This window comes from Haemaphysalis longicornis, unplaced genomic scaffold (assembly GCF_048455015.1).
Source record: "Haemaphysalis longicornis isolate Haplotype H1 unplaced genomic scaffold, Haemaphysalis longicornis Haplotype H1 scaffold_1, whole genome shotgun sequence".
Lineage (NCBI taxonomy): Eukaryota > Metazoa > Arthropoda > Arachnida > Ixodida > Ixodidae > Haemaphysalis > Haemaphysalis longicornis.
This window is the reverse complement of record NW_027526203.1, coordinates 452317012-452342382: the sequence shown is the minus strand read 5'-3', so window position 1 is coordinate 452342382 and position 25371 is coordinate 452317012. Positions and strand designations below refer to the sequence as shown.

Sequence of the window (25371 nt, the reverse complement as noted above, 5' to 3'; positions counted from 1 at the left end):
ACTCAAGTATCTCTCAACGCTTGCCTCTAACAGACATGTCCTCAACTCCACACATGCCTCTAACACAAGATTATAAAACCAAAACACATCCACTGCGCCCATTTTCAGTCGGCTAGAGACACACGAGCCAGCGTGGCGCGTTGGATGCATGCCCGTTTCGCATTCGGGAGTCGTGTGTTCGATTCCCATACAGTCCCGAATTCACCCAATTTTCTTGAACAAACAGTAAACAATAAAAGTAAAACAATTGAGTTGACAAGATGGTCGGTAAATTTGAATGAGAATAAACAGGTAGTGCTGTTATCCTTCATCCAGTCCGCTGTAATTTATTATGGACGGAGGTCGTTTTTAGTGTCCTCCACTTCATTTCACGAGGCACCCGCTCTGCCTTGCAGTTTTTGCCCCTGACGTGCTCCTTGATGGTGTATGCCACCATTTCCTTTGGTCAGCCTCTTGTCTTCCTCAAGATTCATAAATTTCTCGGCAGAGTCAACGTCTGTCTTCATTTTGTGGCCAAGTCATCTCAAGCGCACTGTCTGTGAACAAAAAGAAGGCTCGACTTGTGTCAGTAGAGAGAGGAGACACAGACTCTGGCAAAAGCGGCAGCTCACCCACTCAGCTGGTTGCTTCGTTTAAAGTTCGGTATTCGCGCTCTCTTCTTTGAATCCACCGACATTTTCTTCTTGGATGTTACCCGTGCCTGTAACGTTCACAGTCCCTCGGACCGGGTCCTTGCGACGGCGATTTGAATTTTTTTTTCAGTCCGCACCAGTGCCGCACCACCTACACTTCGGCTCTTTTCATGTGTAGTATGTCAAAGTTCAAAGCGAGCATTTCAATTACACACGGCATCGTTGAATATTAATTGCGCCACTGCCCAACCACTCTGCCATCGCCCAGAACTAGGCAAATGACGGACCTTGTTGGTTTTTTTATTATCTTTATCGCAGGAACTGGGCGGAAGAGCCGAACTGCACTCTTGAGTAAAATGTAATTTGTAGTCAAAAGCAAAAGCAAAAAAAATCCCGGGCCATCTTCACTAACGTGAAACTTGGGGAGGGGCGAATTATGCAGTGTATAAGTGCATTCTTGGCGACTTGCCGGTTTTGCCGATGGAGCTGAAACCGTTCGGGGTAGAGGTATACAGCTTTGCTGTAGAAGTCTCTTGTCTTTGAAGCACGAAGCTCTCTAGCGCGAGGCGTAAACGAGTGTCCCGGCGTTTTTTAGTATGCGTTACGTTCTAGCGCGAGACGTAAACGAGTTTCCCGGTGTTTTAGTACCGTGACTACATGAGACGACAATTACGACGACCACGACAGGAGACGCCAACAGCCCCAGACCCTAAGGGGCTGCGCCCTTGTGCTGTATAATAGGCGGTAGATAATGTGTTTGTGCACAGTCCGGGCTGACTAGTCCTGTCTGACCGTTCACGTAATATTTGCGTAAGATTTTTGTCAAATCCACTGATATACATTTATTTTTTACTGTGTTTAACGGTTAACAAACAAACATTGGTATAGTACACGCTACAGACGCTCGCGGTGATCTGGGCACGTGACTGTCTTCCGGATGTGAATGTTGAAGGCTTTTCCCGAAAACAATACCACCGACAAAGTATTTCTGTAAACTTCAACAAACAAGGCTGGCACAACAACAGCCGGATTGTTCACAGCCAACTTGAAAAAAGACAAGGCTCATGCCGAAAACACGTCAAGCACTAGTGCTACGCAGTGAACTTGTCAAGCTTTTTTTTTCGCGTCAAACCACAGAGAATGCTTGGCGACACTATGGGCCCACGTGAAAATACTTCTTCCAGGACCTATTACGCACAATAACGCCAGTAGCAGCGTTACACCGGCAGTGACAGCACCTGTCAACCTCCTAACCAATTGTCGACGTCCGCGACACAAAAACAAGGCACCGTATAAATAAGAAGCCGGCACCAGGTCCGTAAAGGCAGGGATCTACAGATGTGGAGGACTTGTGTAGGCCAGTCACTAAATATTAGCGGCTTTAGTGTAGTAGAGCTGCAGTAACCGCGATTGCAACAAGCACAACTCACAGAAAAGTACTTGGTCTCGACGAAACATTCTTTACACGGCGTGCGATCAAAAGGGAGCGCCATGACTCCACCAAGGGCCTACGTTCTGCTTCTCCTGGGCATGGCCATTTTTCCTGCTGTAAGCGGTAAGCAAGCCTTCTCGTTACCTATGCTTTCTGCTTAATGTAGTGCCGCTAGCTGTAGGCAGCAAGCTAAGGTGACCGATCACGTTCGATTTTCGAGTGGTGTACTGAGAACGTTAAAAGGTGAAAGAGCGCTTGAGACGACGTAAATAGACGTAGAAAGGGACACATGGAAACCCTGGTGTCTCTTCCTACGTCAAAGGCTTGTCTTAAGTGCAATGCGTAGCGCAATGAGCTGCTCCAATCTTTGCAGTGTTGTAGGCGCAAATGTAACAATCTTGCTTCTGTTAATCAATCTTGACAGCCCCGTCAATTCCATTTACTCCTTCGTTCTTGGCAGTTTCACATTCGTGCGTTTATCAAGAAGTTCCTTCTATCTAGTTTTTTAGCTTCTTTTCTAAGCTTTCTTCTTTCTTCAACTACTGTTGATTATGTGATTATGGTAGATAAATTTTGATTAGGTAATTAAATGTCTACGCTCTCTCCCCCTTCTTAAATTAAGAGGGCGAATTCATTGTCAAACGTTATTCTAAATTTCTGAGCCATGTCACTTACTGACTGCAAGTTCGGTTTCCTTATTTAGACCAGTTCCGTCCTTCGCCTTCTCAGGTATAGCCGAAATCTACTACTCCCCATCCTGCAATAACTGCCCTTGGCGTTACCCAGGCCCTCGGCATTTTAGACAATACATGGATTAGTACTTAAAATTAAGTCGAATTCATTTGTTTTACCGTTGGCTATTTCCAATATCCAGTTCTTATTTCTTTGTTTGCGATTTATTTATTATGCTCAGGTTATTCCTTCGCTCCAATCTAACCAGTCTATCACCTTGGCTAATATAACTTCCCATTCCAAATTTTCCCACTGCATTTTCGCCTACCTGCGTCTCCCTTACTTTTGCGTTGAAGCATCTCATCATCATCGTGTACAAAGTGTTTACGTTGTTAAATTGCTAATTATGCATCCTCTAAGAAGCAGTGAACAGCTTCATCCTCATTGCTTGGCGTTGGTGCATAGGCTTGTGCTACCTTTATTTTATGTCATATTATTACAAGCAAAACGGATGTGGTGACCCTGGCTGAAGGCTGGGGAATTCCTTCACACTCCCCGCTATATTCGTTGTGGATTGAGAATGATACTCCAGCACCTTCCTTTCTCGACGCCCTCAGTAGCACAAGATATGCCTTCTATTTAGCACCTTGAAACCCTCACCTGTTCTTCTAACTTCATTTAATCCAATGTTATTCTGTTTAACGACTGAGATTGCACAGCTTTTAAAAGAGCCAATAGCCAACTCTTATCGTGCTCTGAATTCATATCACAATGAAGGAAGTTTATTAGGGTTGGTAAATTTAGGGTCGGTAAATTCGAAAACCTCACTGCACGAGCTTTTCCGTTTTCACTTGTTCTACGTAAAGGGTGCTTACAGTAACTGCAATGCAAAACTTCCTTTTTCTGCAGGCCAGTGCATCAATGTGACCCTTCCAAACATTCTCAATTTGGGTGACGTAAGTATATCTCTCCCTTGCTTTTTCTAGAACGCCAATTTTAAGCCACCATTGGCTGCGATCATTCCTTCCAACTCAAGGACTTCAGCGTACGCGTGTGTAAAGCAGCGGGGCTAGATTGGTTCGAAGCTCAAGTCTACGTCGGCCGTAAACATGCTAGTGTTCATCGGAAGTAAAATCAAACTCCCACGATAGCTGCGGTGCCACCTCGCATCGCGTCGGGGTTCACCTAGCGACTTATCATATCTGCAAAATAAATGCGTATTTGGTCAAAATAACACATTTTATGGTTGTAGTTGTGCAAATGAAGGATTCGTAGGTTTACAGTCGGCAAGGTAGAATTTAAAAAAAAACGCTTGACTTCATACCCTTTCAGGGGCCCTTAACCGTAAATAAATAATGACGACACGATGGCTAGCAGTGCATTTGTGTACAGTAGTGAGGCTGACATTAAAGAGACTCGTAGGGGGCGCATTATGTCTACTTTGGGCGTTCATACTTTGGCATCATACTGCTAACCGTGCCCGTGGTAAAAATTATTCCCAGCAATTCATTTGTGTAAAATAGTGAAGCCGGGTTTAAAGCAAAGAGGCTGTAAAAACGCGTTGGCGTTAGAAAAGAATTTAGAGAAATTCTCTACCATCCCTTCTACTTACCGCATAGGTATTCCCAGCTAATTATCACCTTACTATTTTGCCGAAATAAAAGTTTTGGGCGAGCTTTATTGTTATAAATCAAAATACCTGCATTGAATATATATCGTTTGAAATACCTGCATAGGCTGCATATTGAATGTATGTAGCTAAATCTTTATCGTATAAAAACAATAGAGGAAAATGTGTCTGGCCATTCAATGCCCGAAATGTCGCAAGTATGGACAGCACATAGGAGTTAAGACCTCAGAACTGAGATGCGAGCAGTGCTGAGGAACTGTGAATTGCGCGAAGTTTCGTTGTTACCATTTATGCCAACGATGGCTTTTATTTACCGACGCAAGTGAAAGGTCCCCAGGTGGTCAAAATTAATCCGGAGCACTCCACAACGGTGCGCCTCATCGCCTGCGTTGCGTCGTCGGGTTAAACCCTACAATCAGTCAAGCTTCTATTTACATCTACAAAGGCACTAAGATATGCGAGGCGAACTTATTATTGAGAGCCATTTGCACCACTAACATAAACGTCTACGAATTAAGTGCAAGTGTGCATGAAATGTTTTGTTTTGTGTTTACAGTGTCTTGGCACCACCCTGAGAACCTGTCCTGACACATCTGTAAGTGAAACTCGGGAATATTTCAAAAATACATCTCGATAAGAAGTCGTGCTCTGAATACAAGTACCAACCCGTTTAATACGTACTCTGTAGCCTAGACGCGAAATTCAGCCACGTAAAATTCTTCGCTGGGATGTATTAATTACATCTGATGATACTTCAGAATTGCAAGCAATGCCTGTTGTCGGAATCTCTACCAACGCAAATGTAAGGGTCGGGGCCAGAGCTAAAGAAACCTAATGAAAGAGCCACTGGTGGAACTTGAGAATGCGTGAGGGTCTCGGCTCTCTTCCTCTCAAACTTTAGGCTCGGAACGACGCTCACCCCTTGCTCCGGCTTTGGAAGCCGGCAACAGGGCGGTTGAGAGAGAGGGGATGAGAAAACATTTATTGCCCAGTCATCGACCTAAGTCCGGGTCGGCTAAACGATGGAGGCAGAGGCGTCACGGTCTTCATAGTAGTCCAGAATGTCCTTGGAGGTCTTCTGGATATGAAGGGCAGAGAGCCTCCTTGGCGGCCGCAGTCGCCGCAGGAGTGTGGAATAGAGGGGTATGCGCCGAAGAAGGACAGGTGGACGAATGCTGGTGGACGAAAAGCAGAGAGGGGAATATTGCCTAGGACAGTTACCACCTGTAACAGGGAAAAAAAGTATTTCGGGCCTAATAAGCTTTAGTGCCTGCCCTAAGCAGCGCTAGTATTAAACCAAGAGTGTAAAACATGGGTATATTAGTCCTTTTCGGTAAGATGACATGTCATCACCCCGCTTCAAAGGGGAAACCAATAGCAATCATCATCATCATCATCAGGTTGGGGCACCTGAGCACTTACGTATGCGATGTAAAATGTGATGCGATGGGAGGGAGCGGGCCTGGCGGAGAAGAACGGCTTGGGCGCGAGTGAGACACGGGTCTGGAGAAGGGTAGACTTTGAACACCGCGGCAACCATGGTTTGCCTTGTGACCGCCTCAGTGGTCACATTCGCCCGCTTTAGCAGCGGTATTGGCTGCTTGTCTGTAATTTTGTTATGCATCCTTATCTGCATTTCGTCGCCGTCATTCATGTCCCATCTTCTATTGTCGCCTAATCGGTCCTGAACTCGCTGCCCGCGACATTTTACAATGCGTAAAAGCTATGACGGGGCACGTCGAGAAGCTGTGCGACAGGCCCGCCCAGCGCCCCCCCTTCGACTTGATGTAACGCCGAGCAACGAGGTTGGCAGCGATGCGAACGCAGCGCCACCGCATACAATGCTCGGATAACGTCACCCTCTCCGCGTGAGCTTCAGCGTTCTTCTGTCGCTCTGTGTTGGCGCGTGGACGACGTAAACGTTTTGTCGACGTACCGCATCTATTTCTCATTCAATAATCAGCAAGGGGGTAAGGGACGGTGAAGCGGATTGAAAGACACGCGACAAAAGGGGACATGCGGGGATTTTTTATTATGATATTGTCACCTAGCCAAGGATGAAGCAGGGTGCTTGAAAAATAAAGTTTATTAGAGCGAACTTGCGCTTCGCAATAAACTTAAAGAAAACACAAGCGTCGACGAAGCAGTCAGCGAAGTAGCGTGCACAGAGAAGCGTAGGCGAAAAGAATTCCGGCGTTTGCATTCCGCGCATGTTTCGATCGTGCGCTCGCTTCTAGTGGCATCGATTTAAATCGAGAAAATTTCAGAATATCGAAGAACAGTCCGGGATAGTGACCGCAGAGCAACTCTCTAGGCGTGCGCACAGGGGGGGCAGGGGGGGCGGCCGCCCCCCTAATCATCTGAATGGGGGCGCCAAATTTGCCCCATACCTTGCCGATGTAACACATGAAAGTAAAAGTTTCTGCTCAGAAATATTTTGTGTGTGTTACAATTCCATCGTATTGAAATCAAAATTTTATAACTATCCCTCTTTGCACTGCGTTCGGACCGTTAGTCCTTCAGTGGGAAGAGGTCTGGAGTTGCTGTAAGGGAGGGGGGAGGGGGGGGGGGGGGGGGCGCCGTGATAAGACTTTGCCCCCCCAAATCGAGAACTCTGCGCACGCCTATGCGAGTTTTTCCTATGACCCGTGCTGAATACAAAAGAAGAAGGAAGCGCGCTTCGCTTAACAGAAAGGATAGGAGAACTGGCTGTGGCGAGGCGCTGCAAAACAAAACAGAGGCAAACAAAAAGGCATGCCTCGTGGCATTCTGATCTTGGACAGATCCGTTCTTGGTGCACAAGCACGGCTTCTCTGTGAGCGCTTTTGGTTCATTTTGGAACGCCTTTCTCGAGCTTTTGTTCATTGCATAGCTGACGCCGCCGCTTTGTTCCATGTGGCTTTCGCTGCGGCGCCTCTTCCTGGCTTTCGTTCGCCCTTCTCCCTCGCTTCGCGCGTTGCCACCTCTTGCGGCGGCTTCGCCCGCCGGTCCCACGCACCTGACATCCACCGCGCTTCCCCGCTCCGTAGGCGCGGACGGCCGCTGACATCGCGCATCCTGTTCCTCTCCCCTGTACTTTCAGTCGTTCTCATCCGCTGAGCGCGTATGTCACCTAGGCGTCATTGTAGGTGCTGCGCGGATTTTTACAGTTTGGGACTCCTACGCTTACGTGAAGAATTATTCATGGAAAGAAATAAGTTCGATGTTCCCGACCTCATTGTAATTAATTATACCACATGAGAGGTTTGTCCATAATTTCCTTCCTGCTTTCTTGCGAGGTACAGTTTAACAATGTTCGATGTACAGTCATGTCTCATTAATATGGACGCCTCTGTTCCCAAGAAAAATCGTCCATAATGTGAGTTGTCTATAAAAACGAATCAAGGTCAAAAACAGAAACTTTAAGGAACACATACTGAAGGAGCCTGACTTTTAAAGCTGCATGTTTTCTTTTTCATCTGAGCGGGAACCTCGGACCGTTTACGCTTAACATCCACTATTTCCTCCGCCGAACTGACCAGAGAAGCGTACAGCCTTGTCTTTTATGCCTATCTAATATTGGCACGAACTAGTACCGCCCTCTTGTCCTGAGCCTCAGGACTTGCACTTTCCGGCGTATACGGCACCGGGCCATCTGGTTTGATAGGAAATGGGTGCCACCCTGTCGTTCACTGCCCTATAGGCTCCGGACAGCGCCCAGAGGGCGACACGGAGCCCGCGACACCCAGCGCCCCCTTCGGCAGTATGCGCAACACTGGGGCGGTCCCCGCAAGCCGGTACGCTGCTGGCTCGGGGGCGCTCTTCTTTTTGCAGCGCGGATTAAGCATATTAGTCGCCCCTTTTGAGCTTAAAACGAAGTAAGAGATTGTAAAGTAATCCTGCCACGTAGTGCATGTGAATGGAGAAGGATTTATTCGATTGAACTCACGTATGAGAAGGCATTTAAAGGCCGCATGGCGTGATGCCCAGTAGAGAAACGCTTGTACAGCCTGACTGCGGGGCAAACCTTCCTTAAGATCAGCATGTTTCGCTTCAAAAGAAAACGTAATTTATATTGCTCACTCCACAAGAGGAGGCTTTGTCTGCAAATATATCAGACGTTGCGCGATGTTTCCGCGCGGGGTATTCCATCCATGTGAGTGCACTTGTATGCGACTCTGGACCACACGGGAGTTACATATAGGTCTTCGATCCGAATGTGATGCTCCATACATGTAACAGTATGAAATTCACGTTTGTTGGGGTATAGCGAAAGTGCGGACGTTAATAAGTGCCCGCTTCGCCGACAAACTTTTGGGCTTCCAGTTGTAGCCCAGTACGTTAGTTGCATATACGTAAACACGCCCCCAAAAAAGAAACTCATCACGAGAAGGCTATCACAAGAAATTCCTTTGGGCAGGGATGGGATGGGGGAGGGGTAAGCAGAACATCTAATAGGCGTATCGGAATAAATTACGGAATATTCATATTCGGGTATTTTTTTTCTCTCCACGCCAACGGGTTCGGCAGGAGACCTCCCTTAGGAAGGAATAGTAGCGCTTTTATTACCGTCAACACTTTTGCAACAAAAGTCACGGGAGAAAAAATTTAGTGCCCTGAGTACGCCCCTCACTGGTCCGGAGTGACCGCAATCACAACGGATGGGATAAATAAAGTTTGTCCTCCTCCTCCTCCTCCCCGAACGCGAAAATTTTTTCCTATGTACATATTGTTCCAACTTTGATTGCGGCACGTCTTAGCTCTATTTTGCGTTGGTTTTCAGTGGCTTAGACAATTATTTCATTGTTTCTTTTGCAAGAAGAGGCGGTGATTTTATGCTATCCAAATGCTCGCGAGACATTTGGGAACATTAACGCCAATAAGTGTCCGCGCCCCATATGTGCTTATATGTATTTAATTCGGCGGTATAAGCACGTGTAATATTAGATGAAGAAGAGTAGAACTGCTGGGTGATAAACTACTCTGCTATATTTGTGTTCGGGGGCCCTCTTTGTTACCAAATTTAATGCGCACTTGTGTGTATTTACCGCCTGCTAGCCACCCTACTAGCAAGCTTCTCGTACACCAAGGCAGCATGTAATCCGCTCGCTTAATGTGGGCCTTTCAAGATTCAGTAACCATGCTCGGTATCTGCGAAAAAAAAAAAAAAAAACAGAGAAGAAGAATCCGCGGGAGAATGCAAAGCCTTGAACACATGCTTCCCAGTTGTGCTATAGCCTGCGGCTCGGCAGCGAGGCGACAGCATTTTATCAGTGCCCCGTTTTATTTGGAGGCTTCCCCCGACTGTATACATTTTGCATGACTTTGTTGCACTATGTAGTACATATACGCGCAAATAACGGTATAACAAACCTTTTTTGCTAAGTTGCGTTCACTGGCGCTGAAGGCGGTCGGCGCGGCGGGAAAAGTATCTATAAACGATGGCGGGACCGACCCAGAGTTGCGCGTGTCTGTCGCGGCTGGCGCTGCGCTCGCGCGGCAAACTTCGCTGTCCGGAGCCTATAGTGTTGTTCGCTGATCCCGAATGTCCCCCATCTAATTCGATGGTACTGGAAGGAAGAGCTTTCTAAGATAAATGCATGCTTCGGCTTTGTATGCTACGGCCGTAGCTCGGTACGTACTGAGATCTCTGGGGGTCGACAGTCATTTATTATTTTTGCTTTGTGAACCCGTGTCCATAATAACGAGACAATGCGTGTATTTATCCTTTTTCGTACCCAAAATAGCCGTCCATAGTCCGGACTGCGGGTTTCTATATTAACGGGGCACAATTGCATGGCGAGAGACCGGTCGCCGAAAATGTCCTCCATATTGCGGGGTGTCCATATTAACGGGGTCCATATTAACGAGACATGACTTATAACGTTATCTCTATGATTGGTTCATTAATGATGAACGATATGATTTAATGCTCATGTAATGCTTTCGGGCCTTTAAGGTGGAATAAATGAAAGGAAATGAAACTCTGCTGAGTTGTTTATCAGAAACGTCGATTTATGAGACGAAGACACTTTATTTGGGGAAAGCTACGAAACGCAAGACTCATAGAAGTTTTAAATCGCTTTGCCAACAAAAAACTTAACGGGTGTAGGGCTAGGACACAATGTACAACAAGTTTCAGCATTTGGTCTCTGCGATAACGCGCTTTCACTATTTTACTGAAGGCACATCGGATAAGCGTACACATGCCATAAGCTTCCAACAATGCCCTCCTTACAACCTTTTTTCAGGATGGGCTGCTCCCGGACCTCACGAGAATCTTACGGGTAAGTGAGCCCCAGCTTCAAGAGATATCCTCACACCTTCTAACTTCCACAATTTTTTTTAATTTTTTTCTAGCTAATTTTATAGGAATGACTCGAGTGTTGCTTTTATAGTAAATTTTTTTAGAAAAAGCCACTCCATAAATGCGACAACATATAAATGATTCAACATTTCTTTGTTTATTTAACGAGTCTCTACTATATTACCTGCTACGTTATTTGAGGCTAGGGAAGTATTTTGGACAGGATTCAAGACTGCCTCCTGTGTTTCACTTAAAATTCCACCCATGTTCTACATAGCGTCCCAGTGGCAACAAACATACTTCTAAAGAATTATTCAATACAGACCAAAACTCTCTTTTCTCGAGGCGAGTGACTGGCACGGGCTGGATAACAAGGCTGTACCCCGTTTGAAAGAACGTCGCAATAGCCGACAAATAGCGGGCTTGCCACAGGTCGACTTAACTATAGTTGCTAAGCCTCGTGCTCTTGGTCAAGTTCCGAGATACGTCCTTTCAAGGTAGCCAATGGCGAGAACAGAGAAAATTCACGATATTTTGTAACGGATCGGCGTTGACGAAATTTGTTATTTCTTGACACATCTTACTCAAGTTAGAAAGCAGATGCGTGCTTAGCAACTCTCGTTAAACCGGGTTTGTGTTTAACAAGCGCCTGTTTCCTTCCAGTGTGTGCTTCAGATATTGCCCCAAGTCGGCAACCCCGCCGCTGTGCTGTTCAACGTTGTGGGACTCCTCGAAACTGTCCTGGCTAGACTCGGCCTGTGTAGGTGCATTTTGTGTCTACAAAAACACATGAATGCTGCAGACTCCTTGTTACAGACGGAGTTGGCAACTGCAGTGACGTCTAAAATAGCCCAAATTCGTTAACAGGGCTAGTTTGTGCATTTGCGGGGCGTACTAACGCACAACACAACACAACGACGGGGAAGGAAGGCAGTTTTCCTTCCTCAACCCTGCGTTCGGTTCTCTTTTAGCCATTCATAGTTCTATCTTACAGATTGGCCGAACATATTCGAGCACGGCGGTGGAAACGCAGAGGTCGAACTGATCAAATGCAGTAGCACAGCCCATTCGATGTCTATAGTATGACGTAGCAGCTTTACGCCACAAAACAAAAGCTGGAACAGCCGTGACGGAACTCATTTTCTTTCAGGCGGTCGGTGATTCTTGCAGGAAATGTCAAGCTATGAAATCTTGCAGACTATTAGAGCATCTTGGTGGATAAACACGTGTGTTGTTTTCGCGCAAAGCCCGTGTCTATTCAGCAAGATGCACCAACTCGTCCAACAAGTTCTTCTATTAGAGAAACCGAAAAAATCTGCAAAACGGGTAAAACATCACTTCCCTGCATCGTTATCGTAATAACATTGTGGTGTTTTGACAACTCCAACCTCCTCTCCCTCTTCAGATTTGTCGTATTTAAAACATCAAGTTATTTGACTCCCCTCCCCACTCCACCCCCAAAAAAAGGTTCGCCTTTGTTGCACGTTGTTTCAATTGGGCTGATAATTCTTTTTTTTTTCTTTTTGGTCCTACCTCACAGCGGGCGATATCGGAGGCCTCGCCAATATTCTGTGCAATCCTCTGGGCATTCCTCTTCTGCCTTGTGGCACCTTCAGTCCAGGAAACCTCGTGTGCCAAGCCCCTCTACGTATCAGTCTGCCCAGCGTTTTCAACATCGGAGCGGTGAGATCGCACGACATGATTCTGAGTTTGACGTTCCATGAACATTCCGTAACCAGATAGGTAGAGAACCGGCGGTTCCTGTACACACATAGCGCCATCTTCAGGTACGCATTCAGTACACCCGCTATTATCTTGGGCAGGAGCAAGAAGGAGCCCGCTGTGGCCTTGAATCGCTGGTTCCGACGTTAACAGCTTGGTCCCGAGTTCCAGCAGTTTAATTAATTTTTGCCAACTCCCCTGGTTTTTCCTATTGTAAAAAATGATCTCTTCGATCCCTTATACGCAGTGTTTTCGAAAATCAGGCGGATCCCGCGTCTTTTAGGTCGGCTGATGTGCGGGACGGGGCGCAGTGCGTCACCACGTTTAATTAACGCCCTGTATCGCGCAGGAAGTGCTGGGCTACTACCCATCTCAAAACAGAATGTCTCATCCGAACAATCTAAACTGTGATATATGTTCTAATACGAATTCATCGGCTCAAGCTTGCCTATGAACGGCTTCAGTTCCCAGTACGATAAGAGAGTTTCTCTGAGTTCTTTACAGGCTTCGATTGCTTTTTTTTTTTCAGAAGCTTCCTTTCACACCTCTCTCCATTTACGCAAGCAGCACTTGCCGTGTACACAATCAGGAACGCGATTTGTACCCTTATTCTCCCCCCTTTTATCCTCAGAAATACTGCCTTAACCTCCCTACCTTTCATTTTATTCTCTCTCTCTCTCTCTCTCTCTCTCTCTCTCTCTCTCTCTCTCTCTCTCTCTCTCTCTCTCTCTCTCTCTCTCTCTCTCTCTCTCTCTCTCTCTAGCGATACCTTGAGGATAAAAATGCGCTCATTGCGAATGCTATTGTCCTTGTTTTTTTTTTGTTTTCTTTTTCTTTCGACACACGTTTTTGTAAACAGCACCTGAAAGAGACGGGAAGTCATTTTGTTGTAAATTTTAATTCGTATTCTTTTTCTTTCTTATTCTCTTTGACTCAGTGCCTGAATAGAACTCTACTTTTTTGCGAAGAAGGAGCTAAAGTGACGGTAAGAATATTCTCTGCATTGTTTTTGAAACCCCTTTTGCGTCAGGCATTTTAAGTGAGTGAGAAACAACACCATTCCATTTCCAGGATCCACTCTTGAACGAACTCGTCGGAGCAATTGGGGTAAGTACACACGCTGTTTTATACGGAACTAATAGGCAGAATTGGATTGAGACATCCTCATTGTTATCATGCGCTTAGAACCGCATTGAGACATGTTAGAAGCACATTTTTTCTGTTTAAAATTATGTCGAGGTTGCCATGACAACCAAGAAACATCTGCAAAGGCGAAAAGGAGACCCTCCTTCGGGAGGGGACTCGCCGAGTAGCCTGAACCGGTGCCCAGGCATAGCTTCGGGGTCTGCTTAGTACATAGACAGGGGGTGGCGAAGCCCTGCGTGGCCTGACCCGCCTCCCCGCCGGAAATTTTCAATAAATGTCATTTTCTCTCTCTCTCTCTTTATGATATCAAGAATATTGCCTTTTTCTGACTGTCGCGCATTATGCTTTCTTTATCGTCCGTTGCCAATGTACACATACAAGTGCTACACGAACATACAAACGTTATGCAGATTGATGATATACAGGCTGGGTCCTAGTATGTGCGAACGCATATTTGTAACTTTGGTCACACCCACCTCACGGGCTTTGAGCTGCTGTGGGCAATTGTCGATGGTTCCATCCATTAAAGGGACCCTGCAACACTGTCTTTAAATTTTTTTCCAAATCCTAAATGCTTTCATAACGCAGACAACAAACACATTCAATACTTAGAATAGGGGTATCAGTGTACCTCAGATAAAAATTACTGCTGCATGCCCATCAGATAACCTAGAAACCTTTACCTATTTCACGGTCTTAGCGTTCTTCGAGTGCTCGAATCAGGTCATTACAACGGCCTAGCAGCTATTGGCCGGCTTTCTTCGTGTGCAGGCGGGTGGAGAGAGCGCACGAAGGAAGTCGGGTGACGCGAGATATATAGGGGAGACGACGGCAAACTTCCAGAAAGTTGGCGTTGGCACATGGCCAACACCTGCGAGTCACATCGGTTTCTCCCGTCCTGCTTGTCTGTAGGCAGACAAGTCGGCGGAATAGACTTTGTAGCGCCGCAAAATTAGCTAGGCATGAATTCCAGCAGCCCCCGTTCATTCTCGCTCACGTTGACTTCTCCGCTTCGGCCACTAGAAAAGTAAAAAAAAAAGGGGGAATCAACCTGAAACGCGTACCATGAAGTCGAAACGCGTCGAGTGCCACTGAGGTGTCATCGGTTGTTCTCTTCGGACATCGCTTATTTGGCTGACATCGTGAAGTTGGCCATTGTAAATGAGAATCCTTGCAATTTTGACAGACAGAGAGAAGACCTCGTGCTTCCAGATAGATGCCGACCCGTCGACCAGGAAATTTTTGGAAGCGGGAGTACCATTTTAGCGGGCGAGCGGCAAACTTCGCTTCATGGCTGCAGCCAGAGCTCTGTTATCGCCGTGAGCACTCCAGGCGAGATCCGCAGCCGCGTCAGTGCGCCCGCCGTATGCGTGTCGCGTTTTCGCGCGCAGAAAACTCTAACTACACTAATAATGAACTTCGAATATAACGAACAAATCCAACGTTACGGTTCAGTTCGTTATAACTGGGCTCAAAGTCAAACCCGATTATAACGAACCCGGATAGAGCGAATTACGCTATAATATCGAACAAAAGCAAATCTGTGACGAAAATGTATGCGAAGCATATTCCTTAAAACGAAGTTCACATCGGATATATCGAACTCGGCGCGCCCACAACTGCCACCTAAATGCGTTGTCTCGGAGCGGTGATTGAGGTGCTGAGTGGCCATGATTGAGATGTTGAGCCTCGCATAGACCGACGTGACCCCCGAGACCTTCCGTAACTGTTTCCGACGCACGGGATTCACGACGGAGCACATCTAGCCAGCGAGTCCGGTCCAGGACGGCATCATCGGCGAACTGCTGGAAGATCCCGCCAACGTTCCAGATGCTGTGCCGAAAGGAGTGTCCTCAGAGGATTTCCTGTGTTGACGACGATGTTGCCAACATTGCGAGCCTCTCGAGCGCACACACCATCGCCGATGTCATGGCAGCTGGTGCTGCTGAAAGCACTGAAGAGACTGAGGATGTCACAACGTAAATCCGTCTGATGCTTTATGAAGCGCTTTTGCCAGCCGATGTTCTCCGCCAATATTGCTTCGATATTGAAGGACACGTACTTGAACTGGTGCAAACGATGTCTCGTGTAGAGAATGCGGTGCTAGTTGGTGCCGCCAAAACGAAAGTGAAAACAAAAATTACCCCTTTCTTGTGAAGTAGGCCGTTAAGGCGGAAAGTCGCTTTATTGCATGCAATAAATGGATTGTTTTGTGTAAGGTAATAGCATACTTTATGTGTTCGTTTCGTTATGTGCGAACAGCAAGCGGGGGGGGGGGGGGGGGGTCCCGCGCATTGCGAGCTCGTAAGTAACAGAAAATTCTTATAGACGGGTTCGGCTATATCGAATTATTGCTGCAATATGCGCCACGATTTGTTCGATATATCCAATAGTTCGATATAGCCGAACCCGCCTATAACAAGTTTATTGTTACGAGTTCGCAATACGCGGGAATCCCTTTGCCATCCCCGCATGCAGAAACGAACAAAATAAAGTATGTCATTACCATACACAAAACAATCGATTTATTGCAAACAATAAAGATTTACTTTCCGCCTTAACTGCCTATTTCCAGAAAAAAAAGTGGTGATTTTTGTTTTCCCATTCGTCTTGGCAGCGTCAACTAGCACAGCATTCTTTACACGAGACATTGTTTGCACCAGTTCGAGTCCGTGTCCTTCAATATCGAAGAAATATTGGCGGAGGACATCGACTGCCGAAAGCGCTTCATTACGCGTCGGGCGGCTTTCACTCGCGACATCCTCTGCGTCCTCAGTACTTATCATCAGCATTACGACGGTGCTGCTGATGGTGCCCGCGTCCGAGGGGCTTACAGTGGCGGCAACATCGTCGTCGACAAAGGAAATCTTCGAAGGACAATCCTTTCGGCACAGCATCGGGAAGGTTTGCGAGCTGCCGTCTTGGTCCGGACTCGCTGACTGGGCGGGTTCCGTCATGAGTTCCGTGCGTCGGAAACCGTTACGGAAGGTGTTGGGAGTCATGTCGCTCCATACGAGGCGCAGTGTCTCAGTCGCGGCCTTTGATCAGTGGTCGCGGTCAATCAACATCTCAATCGCCGTTCCGAGACCATGCATTTTGGCGGCCATTCTAGGCACGCCGAGTTCGATATATCAGATGTGAACTTCGTTATAAGGAATATGTTTCGCGTGTATTTCCGTAACTGATTTATTTTTGTTCGATATATAGCATAATTCGCTCTATCCGGGTTCGTTATAGTCGGGTTTGACTGTATATCAAAGTCGCGGACTCGAAACGCGTCGGTCACGTTTGGTGAAAAGTTAAACTACAGCATATTCGAAGTCATTAATTCACGAATGCACGCGGACGCTCCTGTGCAGTGCATCCTGAGCGTAGCTCCAGATGGTTTGCAACTGGACCTGGTGCAAAGCCTGGTCTGCCCTCTGGTGGGCATCATCAACTCCTCATTAGAAGAGTTCACCGCACTGCTGCCGTTCCGGTTCCTCACCCGTGGAATAACCAGCGTTGTGAACAGGCTCACCGGTAGCCTGCTGGGCGGTATCACCTCTTCTTGTACGTGAGCACTTTTTATGCGTCACTGTGGCGTCCCCGATAAGAAAACACAAAAAGACGAAAAAACGCAGACGTATTTTCGTCTTTCGACGAAAAATTTGCAGTTCATAAAAAAAGTAATCAAGTCATAAAAATTTCCTCCTTAAATTTCCACCTTAAAATTTCCGCCTTACTTTTAGAGTGAAGCTGTTAGCCTCTCGATGGTCGGAAAATTTGTATCGAGGCAGGACCCAGCAGTTTTCGCCCAAGACGCCGGGCGCATGCGTCAGGCTAATCAGCTAGGCGCGCAGCATAGAGCTCAGTATTCGTGTAAAGAAAAGTTGCAGAGACATCTACGTTTAGATCCTAAGATGTAATGCGCGATAGCGATACTTTGACCCACACGGAGCGTTTTGTACGAGGTTGCTTCATTTCCGATCTATGCTTCACCAGCACTAAAGGTCATCGAAAAAAGAAAGACTAGCAATGAGAGTTTTTAATCGTCGTCGCCCAGAAGAGACAAAAGCTCTCTACGCTTCTGTGTCTTAAAATGTAAACGTGAAAGATGGCGGATGCGAGGTGTTGGCAAGTTTTAGAGAGGAGGCGTCAGTGTCAGTGTATCAAAATGTTTATTCTGTGATGTCTAGGCCGGGCTGAACAATTTTGCTTTTTTCTAACAGAGAGAGAGAGAAAGACAGAGAAGATCTTTGTTCAGGGAGAAATAGTTGTGGTAGGAAAATGGGGTAACGAGATGTCACGCGTGTCAGACGTGTCAGACGTGTCACATCAGATGTCAGACGTGTTACGCAACGAAACTTCCTATCGCAGCACGATTAGCACAAAGACGATAAGCATAAAAATGTCGCTTTTTGGGCTGGGGAGCGGTCCGCTTCGTGCGTGGGTTTGCGCATGGCCGTCGAACTTTCAGCGGTGATGAACTCCTGTTGCGCAGCTGTGATGGTCTTGCTAGTCGACAAGCCGTTACACATTAACGGGTCCCCTTTGGGTTGGAGAGCGACAGGTGAGTACGAGAGATGGCATCAGACAACATTTTAATAGAGACAGAATGTCTCTGCTCACCCCTGCGCTGCTGCTCCCGTCGGTGCCGCGCAACAGTTCCAGCAGTCAGTAGTTCGTTGTCGATCGGTTCGGTCGTAACTGGCAGTGGAAACATGCTGAAGCTTCTCGTCTAGATTCGGGGTCTATGACGGAGGCGAGTATGGGTGGACCTCTCGTTTTCGAGTCCTCAGCACGCCTGCCGCTTCCGCTGTTTTCCCGCGCTCCTTCCGGGGTTCCTCTCCTCCTACCGCCGCACCCAAGCGGGACCAGATCTGCGGGCCGCCCTTTGGTCCGCGCTGTCCGCCGGCTCATTCCAAAGCGAAAAGCGCCCACAGGGACAAACAGCTTACCGTCCCCGAGTCGCGGCGGAGGTCCGTTTTCAAGACGGCCTCGAAGGGACCGCACGCAGGATGCGTTTTTAAGTGGACACAGCTTTCTTCATCCCGAAAAGAAACAGACGTTGTTGTTGCTTTGTTTGGCGTCCACGCCTGAGCTCTTCACAACGCCTATGCCTGCTGACTCCCCAGCTCGAAGGGAGCCGCTAGGGTCGGGCTGGCCCGGCGGCCTCTGTGCCCACACGGAGCGGCGCCTAGAGAATTGCGCTACGAATGGAGTCGCGCGGACATGTAGCTTCCGCGACGCTTGTTGCTTAGACAGCCTGCAGAGGCTACAGCACAGAGGCGCGGGCTGAAGCCGAACGACCCCGCGAGTGGCCTGCACAACCTTTGAACATTTAAACAACCATATATACGCTGACCATTCAGCGAGAAATATCGAGTCGATATCAATCACGCTTATGCGATTCAACTAATCCACCAGCTTTATACGGGTTGTCATCGCAGTGAACTTCCTTGTCAAGCGCTATACATTGAAATTTCTGGCAGAAACTGTGTATGAGTCCGTAGGGTAGTGCTTAAGTTGTCAATAATTACATACAACGTCCCTCAGGCTTAAACAATTTACAATGTTCTTCAGACATTATTTCATTATTCGCATGCCTGACCCTTTCTTATACCGAAACGTGCGCGTGCCGAAACGTCCGCGTTCTTAGATGTCCGTGTACCGAAAAGACTACCGAAACGACGTGTGCCGAAAAAGACCGGAGCCGAGCTCGGGGCCTTTTTTATGTGGCTTCTTAGGCCCGGTAAAGCTGTGTACCCACGACTTTTGGTCCAAGACGTCTTCTCATAAACCTCGGGAAAACAAGGAAGAGGAGTAGGAATAACTAAATTAAATTGAAATGGATTCGAAGGTTGTCAAACATAACGTGAGGGGCCCCCGTTCCTCCCCACCTGTCACGAGTTAGTGAGCTTCGGTGTGAAGGTGAGGTTGAAGCTCTTACCTTCAACTTTCAATGCAGGCAGCAAGCACACTCAAGATATTTTTTTTTTTCATATGATCGAGCGGGGCCCCTGACAGCAGGAAGCCCGGCCCCCTCCCCCCCCCCCCCCCCTTAATCCGTCCCTGGTGTCACGGCGATTAAAAGCCTTCGCTGCTAGTTTTTCTTTTTTTGATTACCTTTAGTGCTGGTGAAGCATAGATCGGAAATGCAGAAACTGCGTACGAAACGCTCCGGGAAGGGGGTGGGGGGTCGAAGTATCGCTATCGCACCTTACATCTTAGGATCCAAACGTAGAAACTCCGAAGACATCTAAGTTCTTCTTATGGGTTGCTAATGCGAAAGGAGGTTGTCTTAGCTGCTAGTGAACTACGCTCAGTATCCAGTTGAACGCCCCAGGGCACTGGTAATCTGGTCAGCGCAAAGCTCTGATCAACGCGTGGTCGCGTTATGGCGCTAAAAGGGCCATGCAGACAAAACACAAGTTCGGTTCATTTGAAAGATTGCCTCGTTAGAATCATAGTGACACTACTTTTAACGTAAAATTCGCTCAAATAAGGTATATATTTAGGAAAAAAAAGGGAATGGTCATGCGACCCACTAGCTCATTTCCCGGAATAGAAGAAATGATGCCATATGCCCAGCTGCGATTGGCTGAGGCCGGCAAAAGCAAACGTAAATTAATGAGGGCTGATGAGTTTGCCGAAGGAGCTATTTGCGCTTAAATTTACGGCACATTATTGTTATAGCGGTAAGAATGGTGGGGTAAACAGTATAAGTTACTAAAGTACACGTAAACAAACAAGTACCGATGCGCACGGATGTTGGCGCTGCGAGCACTATGCTTGTTTTAGCTGCACAGCAGCGCGGCGCTTTGGCGTTGTCTCAGACGACACTGGCTGATTGGCTTAAGCGACTGTGTCTTACGTGACTATATTTGTCGAGCGAACAGCATGTTTCCCGAAACAAATATTTTCTACCTTAACAAAGACAAGCCAGGTGCAAATACAGTCAAAATCAAAGCAAAGGCAGAAAACGTCCCGGTGCAGTATGGTGGCGAAATCTAGGAGGACTAACGGTAGGCAAGAATTCGCAGTCGGCTGCCGAGCACAATGGCGCACTGCGTTTCTCTTGAAGACCTGTTCTTGCGAAGTTATTGAAGACATCACGAAAACACACGATTTTGCGGGAGAATCAAAGTTTTACCTTAAATTAATTTCTCAGTGAATAAAGCATCGTCTGCTTCCGGACAAGCTGGAGCACTATAAAACACAAAATCTTTCGAATAAAACAAACTTGTATTTCGTCTGCGTGACCCCTTTAAGCTTATGCACTCTGCTTTTTTACATTGCTCTGCGCATGCCCGTGCGGTGCTTTTCGGTTTTATTGCATAGCACGCGCTGTGAAACGCTTCGTCGTAGACAGTAGTTTAGGAGCTGCTAGGGGCGTCTACGCCGGTTTTCCCGCTCTGTGGGCCACTGAATGCTTCAACACTAATATTTCTTATAAAATTAATTCATTGTAGGGTATAGCGGATTGATTGTAGGGATTAACGCGCCGACGCCTCCAGTAACGGACGCCGCCTGCGGGCGATTTAGATAAAGTCTTCACTCACTCACTCACGCGCCGACGCAACGCAGGCGATGAGGCACGCCGTAGTGGAGGACTCCGGCTTAATTTTGACCACGTGGGGATCTTTAACGTGTGCCTAAATTTTGTACATACGGGCGTTTTTTTTTTTTTTTTTTCTTTACGCCTCCATCAGAAAAGCGGTCGCCGTGGCCGGGAATCGAAACCGCAGGTAGAATGATATAGGGTTTGTGCGCGGGGGTGAAAACGGCCATCTAAGGTAATTCGTCGGTTCGGTTTGGCAAGACTCGTTTCGTTCTTTTCAAACCACCTAATGAATTTCGAACAATTTCTTGCACCCACAGGCTAGGATCCCGAGCGAGGACCCATACGCCAACGAGGATTACTCAGGAAGGAGGAGGGGGATGCGGGTTTCCCCCTCGGTTTCATCGGAACTCGTATATATGCACTCCTTCTTCGCACTGACCACGCGAAACCTTTATGGAATGTACCTTCAGACAATCACTGCATTTATTCCTGACGGGCCTGATATCAAGTCTTCGCCCTCAAACACCAAATCGAGAACAACAACACTTGTGATCATTGTTTTGTTACCACTTCTAAGTCGTCCGAGACAGTCGATACGTGGCATGTACTTAAGCAATGACCAAAGATGACGTGCCATCCCCAAAAGCATGAAGCACGTTAGGCCTCGTGAAGTAATAAACAGTGATAACAAGCTGTGTCAGTGGTGTTTATTTCGATCCAGATGTGATAAGTAAAGGCCACAACTGCGGTATCCCGCCAGAGAAAAATTCTTCAGCCGGCCAGAATGGCCCTTTTAGGCCCGATCAAGGTTCCGTAGAGGGGGAGCAGCGCATCCAGGTCCTTTCCTTAACATCCTCGTCAAGCGTGAAGAAGAAAGCTTGCCTTTCAGCGTGTACAGAAAGACATCCCGCTCAGGTCGCTGTTTAGCTTTTAATTCTGTATGCCCCGCGCCTTTCACGAAAGGTATGTAGCCGCCTCGCTTGTGAGCCGTACGAATAGGGTCCGCAAAACACCGGAATACGTCGCTGTGACATAGATCATATTCATCCGGACCTACATGCTGCTACCCGAGTGGGTTAACTTCAGGATAACCCGCGTTATACCAGCGTAATCGGCGGCTCGACGGAATCCACAATGTCGTCGATGCAAAGATGTCGTCTGATTTCAAGCCAGCAATCCAGGCCGATCTGGTCGATCTGCACTTCTGAGCTGGAGTGACACTCGACCATTTCATGTATCACACCGGCAACTACCAAAAAGTTCTCATCCAGGTACCGACGCCGACGCGTCACGAGCTCAGCGGCTTCCGCCTCGGTCAGTCCTGCCAGTTGCGATATTACCGCCCGAAAAGCATCGCTCCCGGAGACCTTTTCGAATGCCGAAGCGGCTTTTTTAGTGTTGCATAAGGGCGGTAAAACAAATCGCGATGCCTGGTAGAGCAGCGACTGGTTGCGTCGGAGGCGGTCGTATACTGAATGATGATTGCGCAGCTGGAGGCCACTTCGCTCGAGCAGCGTATAGTTTGAGGCCAGCCCACGGAGAAGCTCCGCACGTATGTGCCACGTCGTCAAGGTTTCAAAAAACGCTATGTTGTTGAGTATGTGACTGGAACAGAGCATGTTGCTGAATGTCACCGCTACACGAGGTTGGAATAGCCACCCACAGAGCGTAAGGTCGCTCAGGCTTCGGTTCTTCCCAATTCCTTGGATGAGCACGATAGCCTGGGATCCTTTAGCAGGAAAATCGAGGCAAGCCTGGTTCAGCACCTTCCCACTTGCGATCACTGTGGACAAGAGAGAGAGAGAGAGAGAACAACTTTATTTAGCCACACAAAATTGCGGCGACTACGTGTCGAATGGGGTGGTTCCGTCTTCACGAGACCCATATGCTTCCGCGGCTGCCTGCAGCCCCTGGAGATTAGGACGAGCTGGTCTTCCAAGGCGGGGCTGGTTAGCAAGGTCTCCCATCGCTCGTTAAGGGGTGTGGGAATGGTGGTGGGGGGTTGGGTAAGGGGTGGGGGGATGGTCTCGGTGAAATCGCACTCTCCGATGACGCGCCGGAGTGTGCCCAATCGTCCACAGAAGCTACACTCTTTCTCATATATCTCGGGGTACATTCTGCTTTGGAGATAGAGACAGGCCATCCCGCTGTCAATATTATGTGGAAAACGCACTGTAAGGCTCGCCAGGAATGCATTCCCACACAGTACAAAAGACAGCCTCTGAAGCACTGGCTTGGTAAGAGAATCTGTCGATTCGAAGTTCATCGAAGCAGGCTTGTGGTACATGCCCTGTAAACTGGTAATAACATCTGCTGCTGTAGTGTAAGCAGCTGTGAAACGTAGCCGGTTTCTTAGATGTTTTTCTCGGATTGTTTTTAAAAACTGAGAAAGCCCCGGCTGGCATATCGTTCCGAGATGAAGGTTTTACCAAGTCGCGTTTGCCGACAAGGCATTAAGAAGAAGCATCGCTTGTTCGGCTGTCATAAAAGCCTCGTGAAAGGTGAGGTCCTTGAGGGTTATGTTGCTGTTAGTGGCTCTGGTCTCTGTAGCTGCTTTTACTGAGCAGCGCACCACTGACACAAATGTCGACGAGTGACTTGTTGCGCATTATGACCGCAGCAAGAGGAAAAATGGCTTCCTTCGAGCTGCCTGCGCAAAGGAGCTTCAAGCTCTGCAGTCGATCACTGGCGCTAAGTGCTTCACTTAGCTGGTGAAGGTCTCGCGCGTCCAAGACAAATTTCGAGATGGTCAGCTTTTTGAGATGTGAAGCAGGAACCGCCAGCGCAAAAACAATGGTCTGAAACTGGGCAAAGAGGTTGGTTCAATTGCGTTGCTACGACTGACAATCAATTCCTCGATATTTGCATTCCCCGACACAAGGCACCTCAAAGACTGACAACAGTCAGGTCATGGACTGCTCATCAACGTGGATCTTCCTTAGGCTTTGGTGACTTGTCAGGACGTCGATCAATGCTTGTGCCTCCACTGCCTCGAGCCAGTTGTCCAGAAATACTAGGTCGCGGAGCACTTCGCACCTGCCCAGCAAGTGGCATAGCATGCGGGCGCTGACACTCGATAAGAGCACGCTCACGATCTCCAGCGTGTCGAGCGCGGGGACCGTGGCTTTCAGGCCGAGAAGTAGGTTTCCCGGAGGATAGGCTCAAAGGCGCAGTTGCCCTACCTGATGCGCTTCAATCCACGGCTGAGGCGGAGGCCATCGCAGACGAGATAGTAGCTCCACGGTATCGATGTCTCTTGGATATCTACGCACTCGATGCACCGGTGTCTTGTGAGGAGCACGTGAAAGAGCACGCAGACATTTTTGCTTTGCGAGGTGGTCGCCAAGAGTCTGGGAAGGGTGGGCTGTCGCAGCCAGCACAAAGCAAGGCGGCCCGGGCCGATCTCTCGTAGTTCCACATCGATGGCACGGAAACACTCGTTCCACTCCGGCGCTTCGCAGACCGGTCGGCAGCCGTCGGGTTCGCCAGCCGTGCAAGGTGCACTGCAGTCCACAATAGGCTGGCTGACCCCGGTAATCTGGTAACGCATGTCTGAGTAAACGTGGCGCAAAATGGAACGTATCTCTGTGCAGCTTCTCGCCAAGTGCTCGATGTGCTTCGATCGTTAAGCTGAATTCACTGGCTGCCATCCCGGGCACCTGGAGGTACAAGTCGCAAGGCTTAGGTACGTTACATAAGGATAGTGTGATACCGTTCTTGCACGTAGGGTTTTCATACACGTAATCATGCGCGAGTAACTGTATTCTGTAGGGACAGGCACATCTGTGGCTTTTCTCGCCAGGAGAACGTATTTAGCGCTAAGGTTCTGTGGAATGTATTCTATCTTCCAAATGGTCACATTTTTATCGCTAGCATCACGTGGAATGTACCGTATTCGCACGATTCTAAGGCGCACCCTCATTCGCTAAAAGTAGCCTTAAAATTGACGTGCGTGTTACAATGGGGCTCAAAACCGAAATCGGCGTTCAATGTTCCTCGCTTAGTTTTAATGCTCCCAGAAAGTGGATAACCAACTTTATGAAGCGCAAGGAATTTTTAGTGCTACATTAGCGTACGTCAACTAAAACGTCTTCTTCCAGGTACGTGGTACCATGTCCTTTACATCAGCGCGGATAAGATCATAGTCAAACTATTTTTTCAAAATGTTCATAAGCAAACTTATCTGCACGTTACATTTAGGGGGGGGCGTTACAATCGTGCGAATACGGTATTTCATCTTTGAAATGATCGTTGGCTCATTGATGTTTTCCCAAAGGGAACAAAGCCGACATATACTAAAACCTA

The 25371-nt window shown here is 47.8% G+C and overlaps 1 protein-coding gene across 1 annotated transcript; it reads left to right on the top strand.

Annotated features, from left to right (window-relative positions):
• The first annotated feature begins 1938 nt into the window (after positions 1-1938).
• On the top strand, positions 1939-21759 carry LOC144156048 (uncharacterized). Its single transcript, XM_077687828.1, has 10 exons — positions 1939-2187; positions 3646-3692; positions 4923-4961; positions 10597-10632; positions 11316-11412; positions 12193-12335; positions 13312-13359; positions 13446-13481; positions 16880-17072; positions 21384-21759. Exons 1-10 carry the CDS (start codon positions 2124-2126, stop codon positions 21386-21388), a joined length of 708 nt encoding a protein of 235 aa, XP_077543954.1. The 5' UTR covers positions 1939-2123; the 3' UTR covers positions 21389-21759.
• Positions 21760-25371: the final 3612 nt, after the last annotated feature.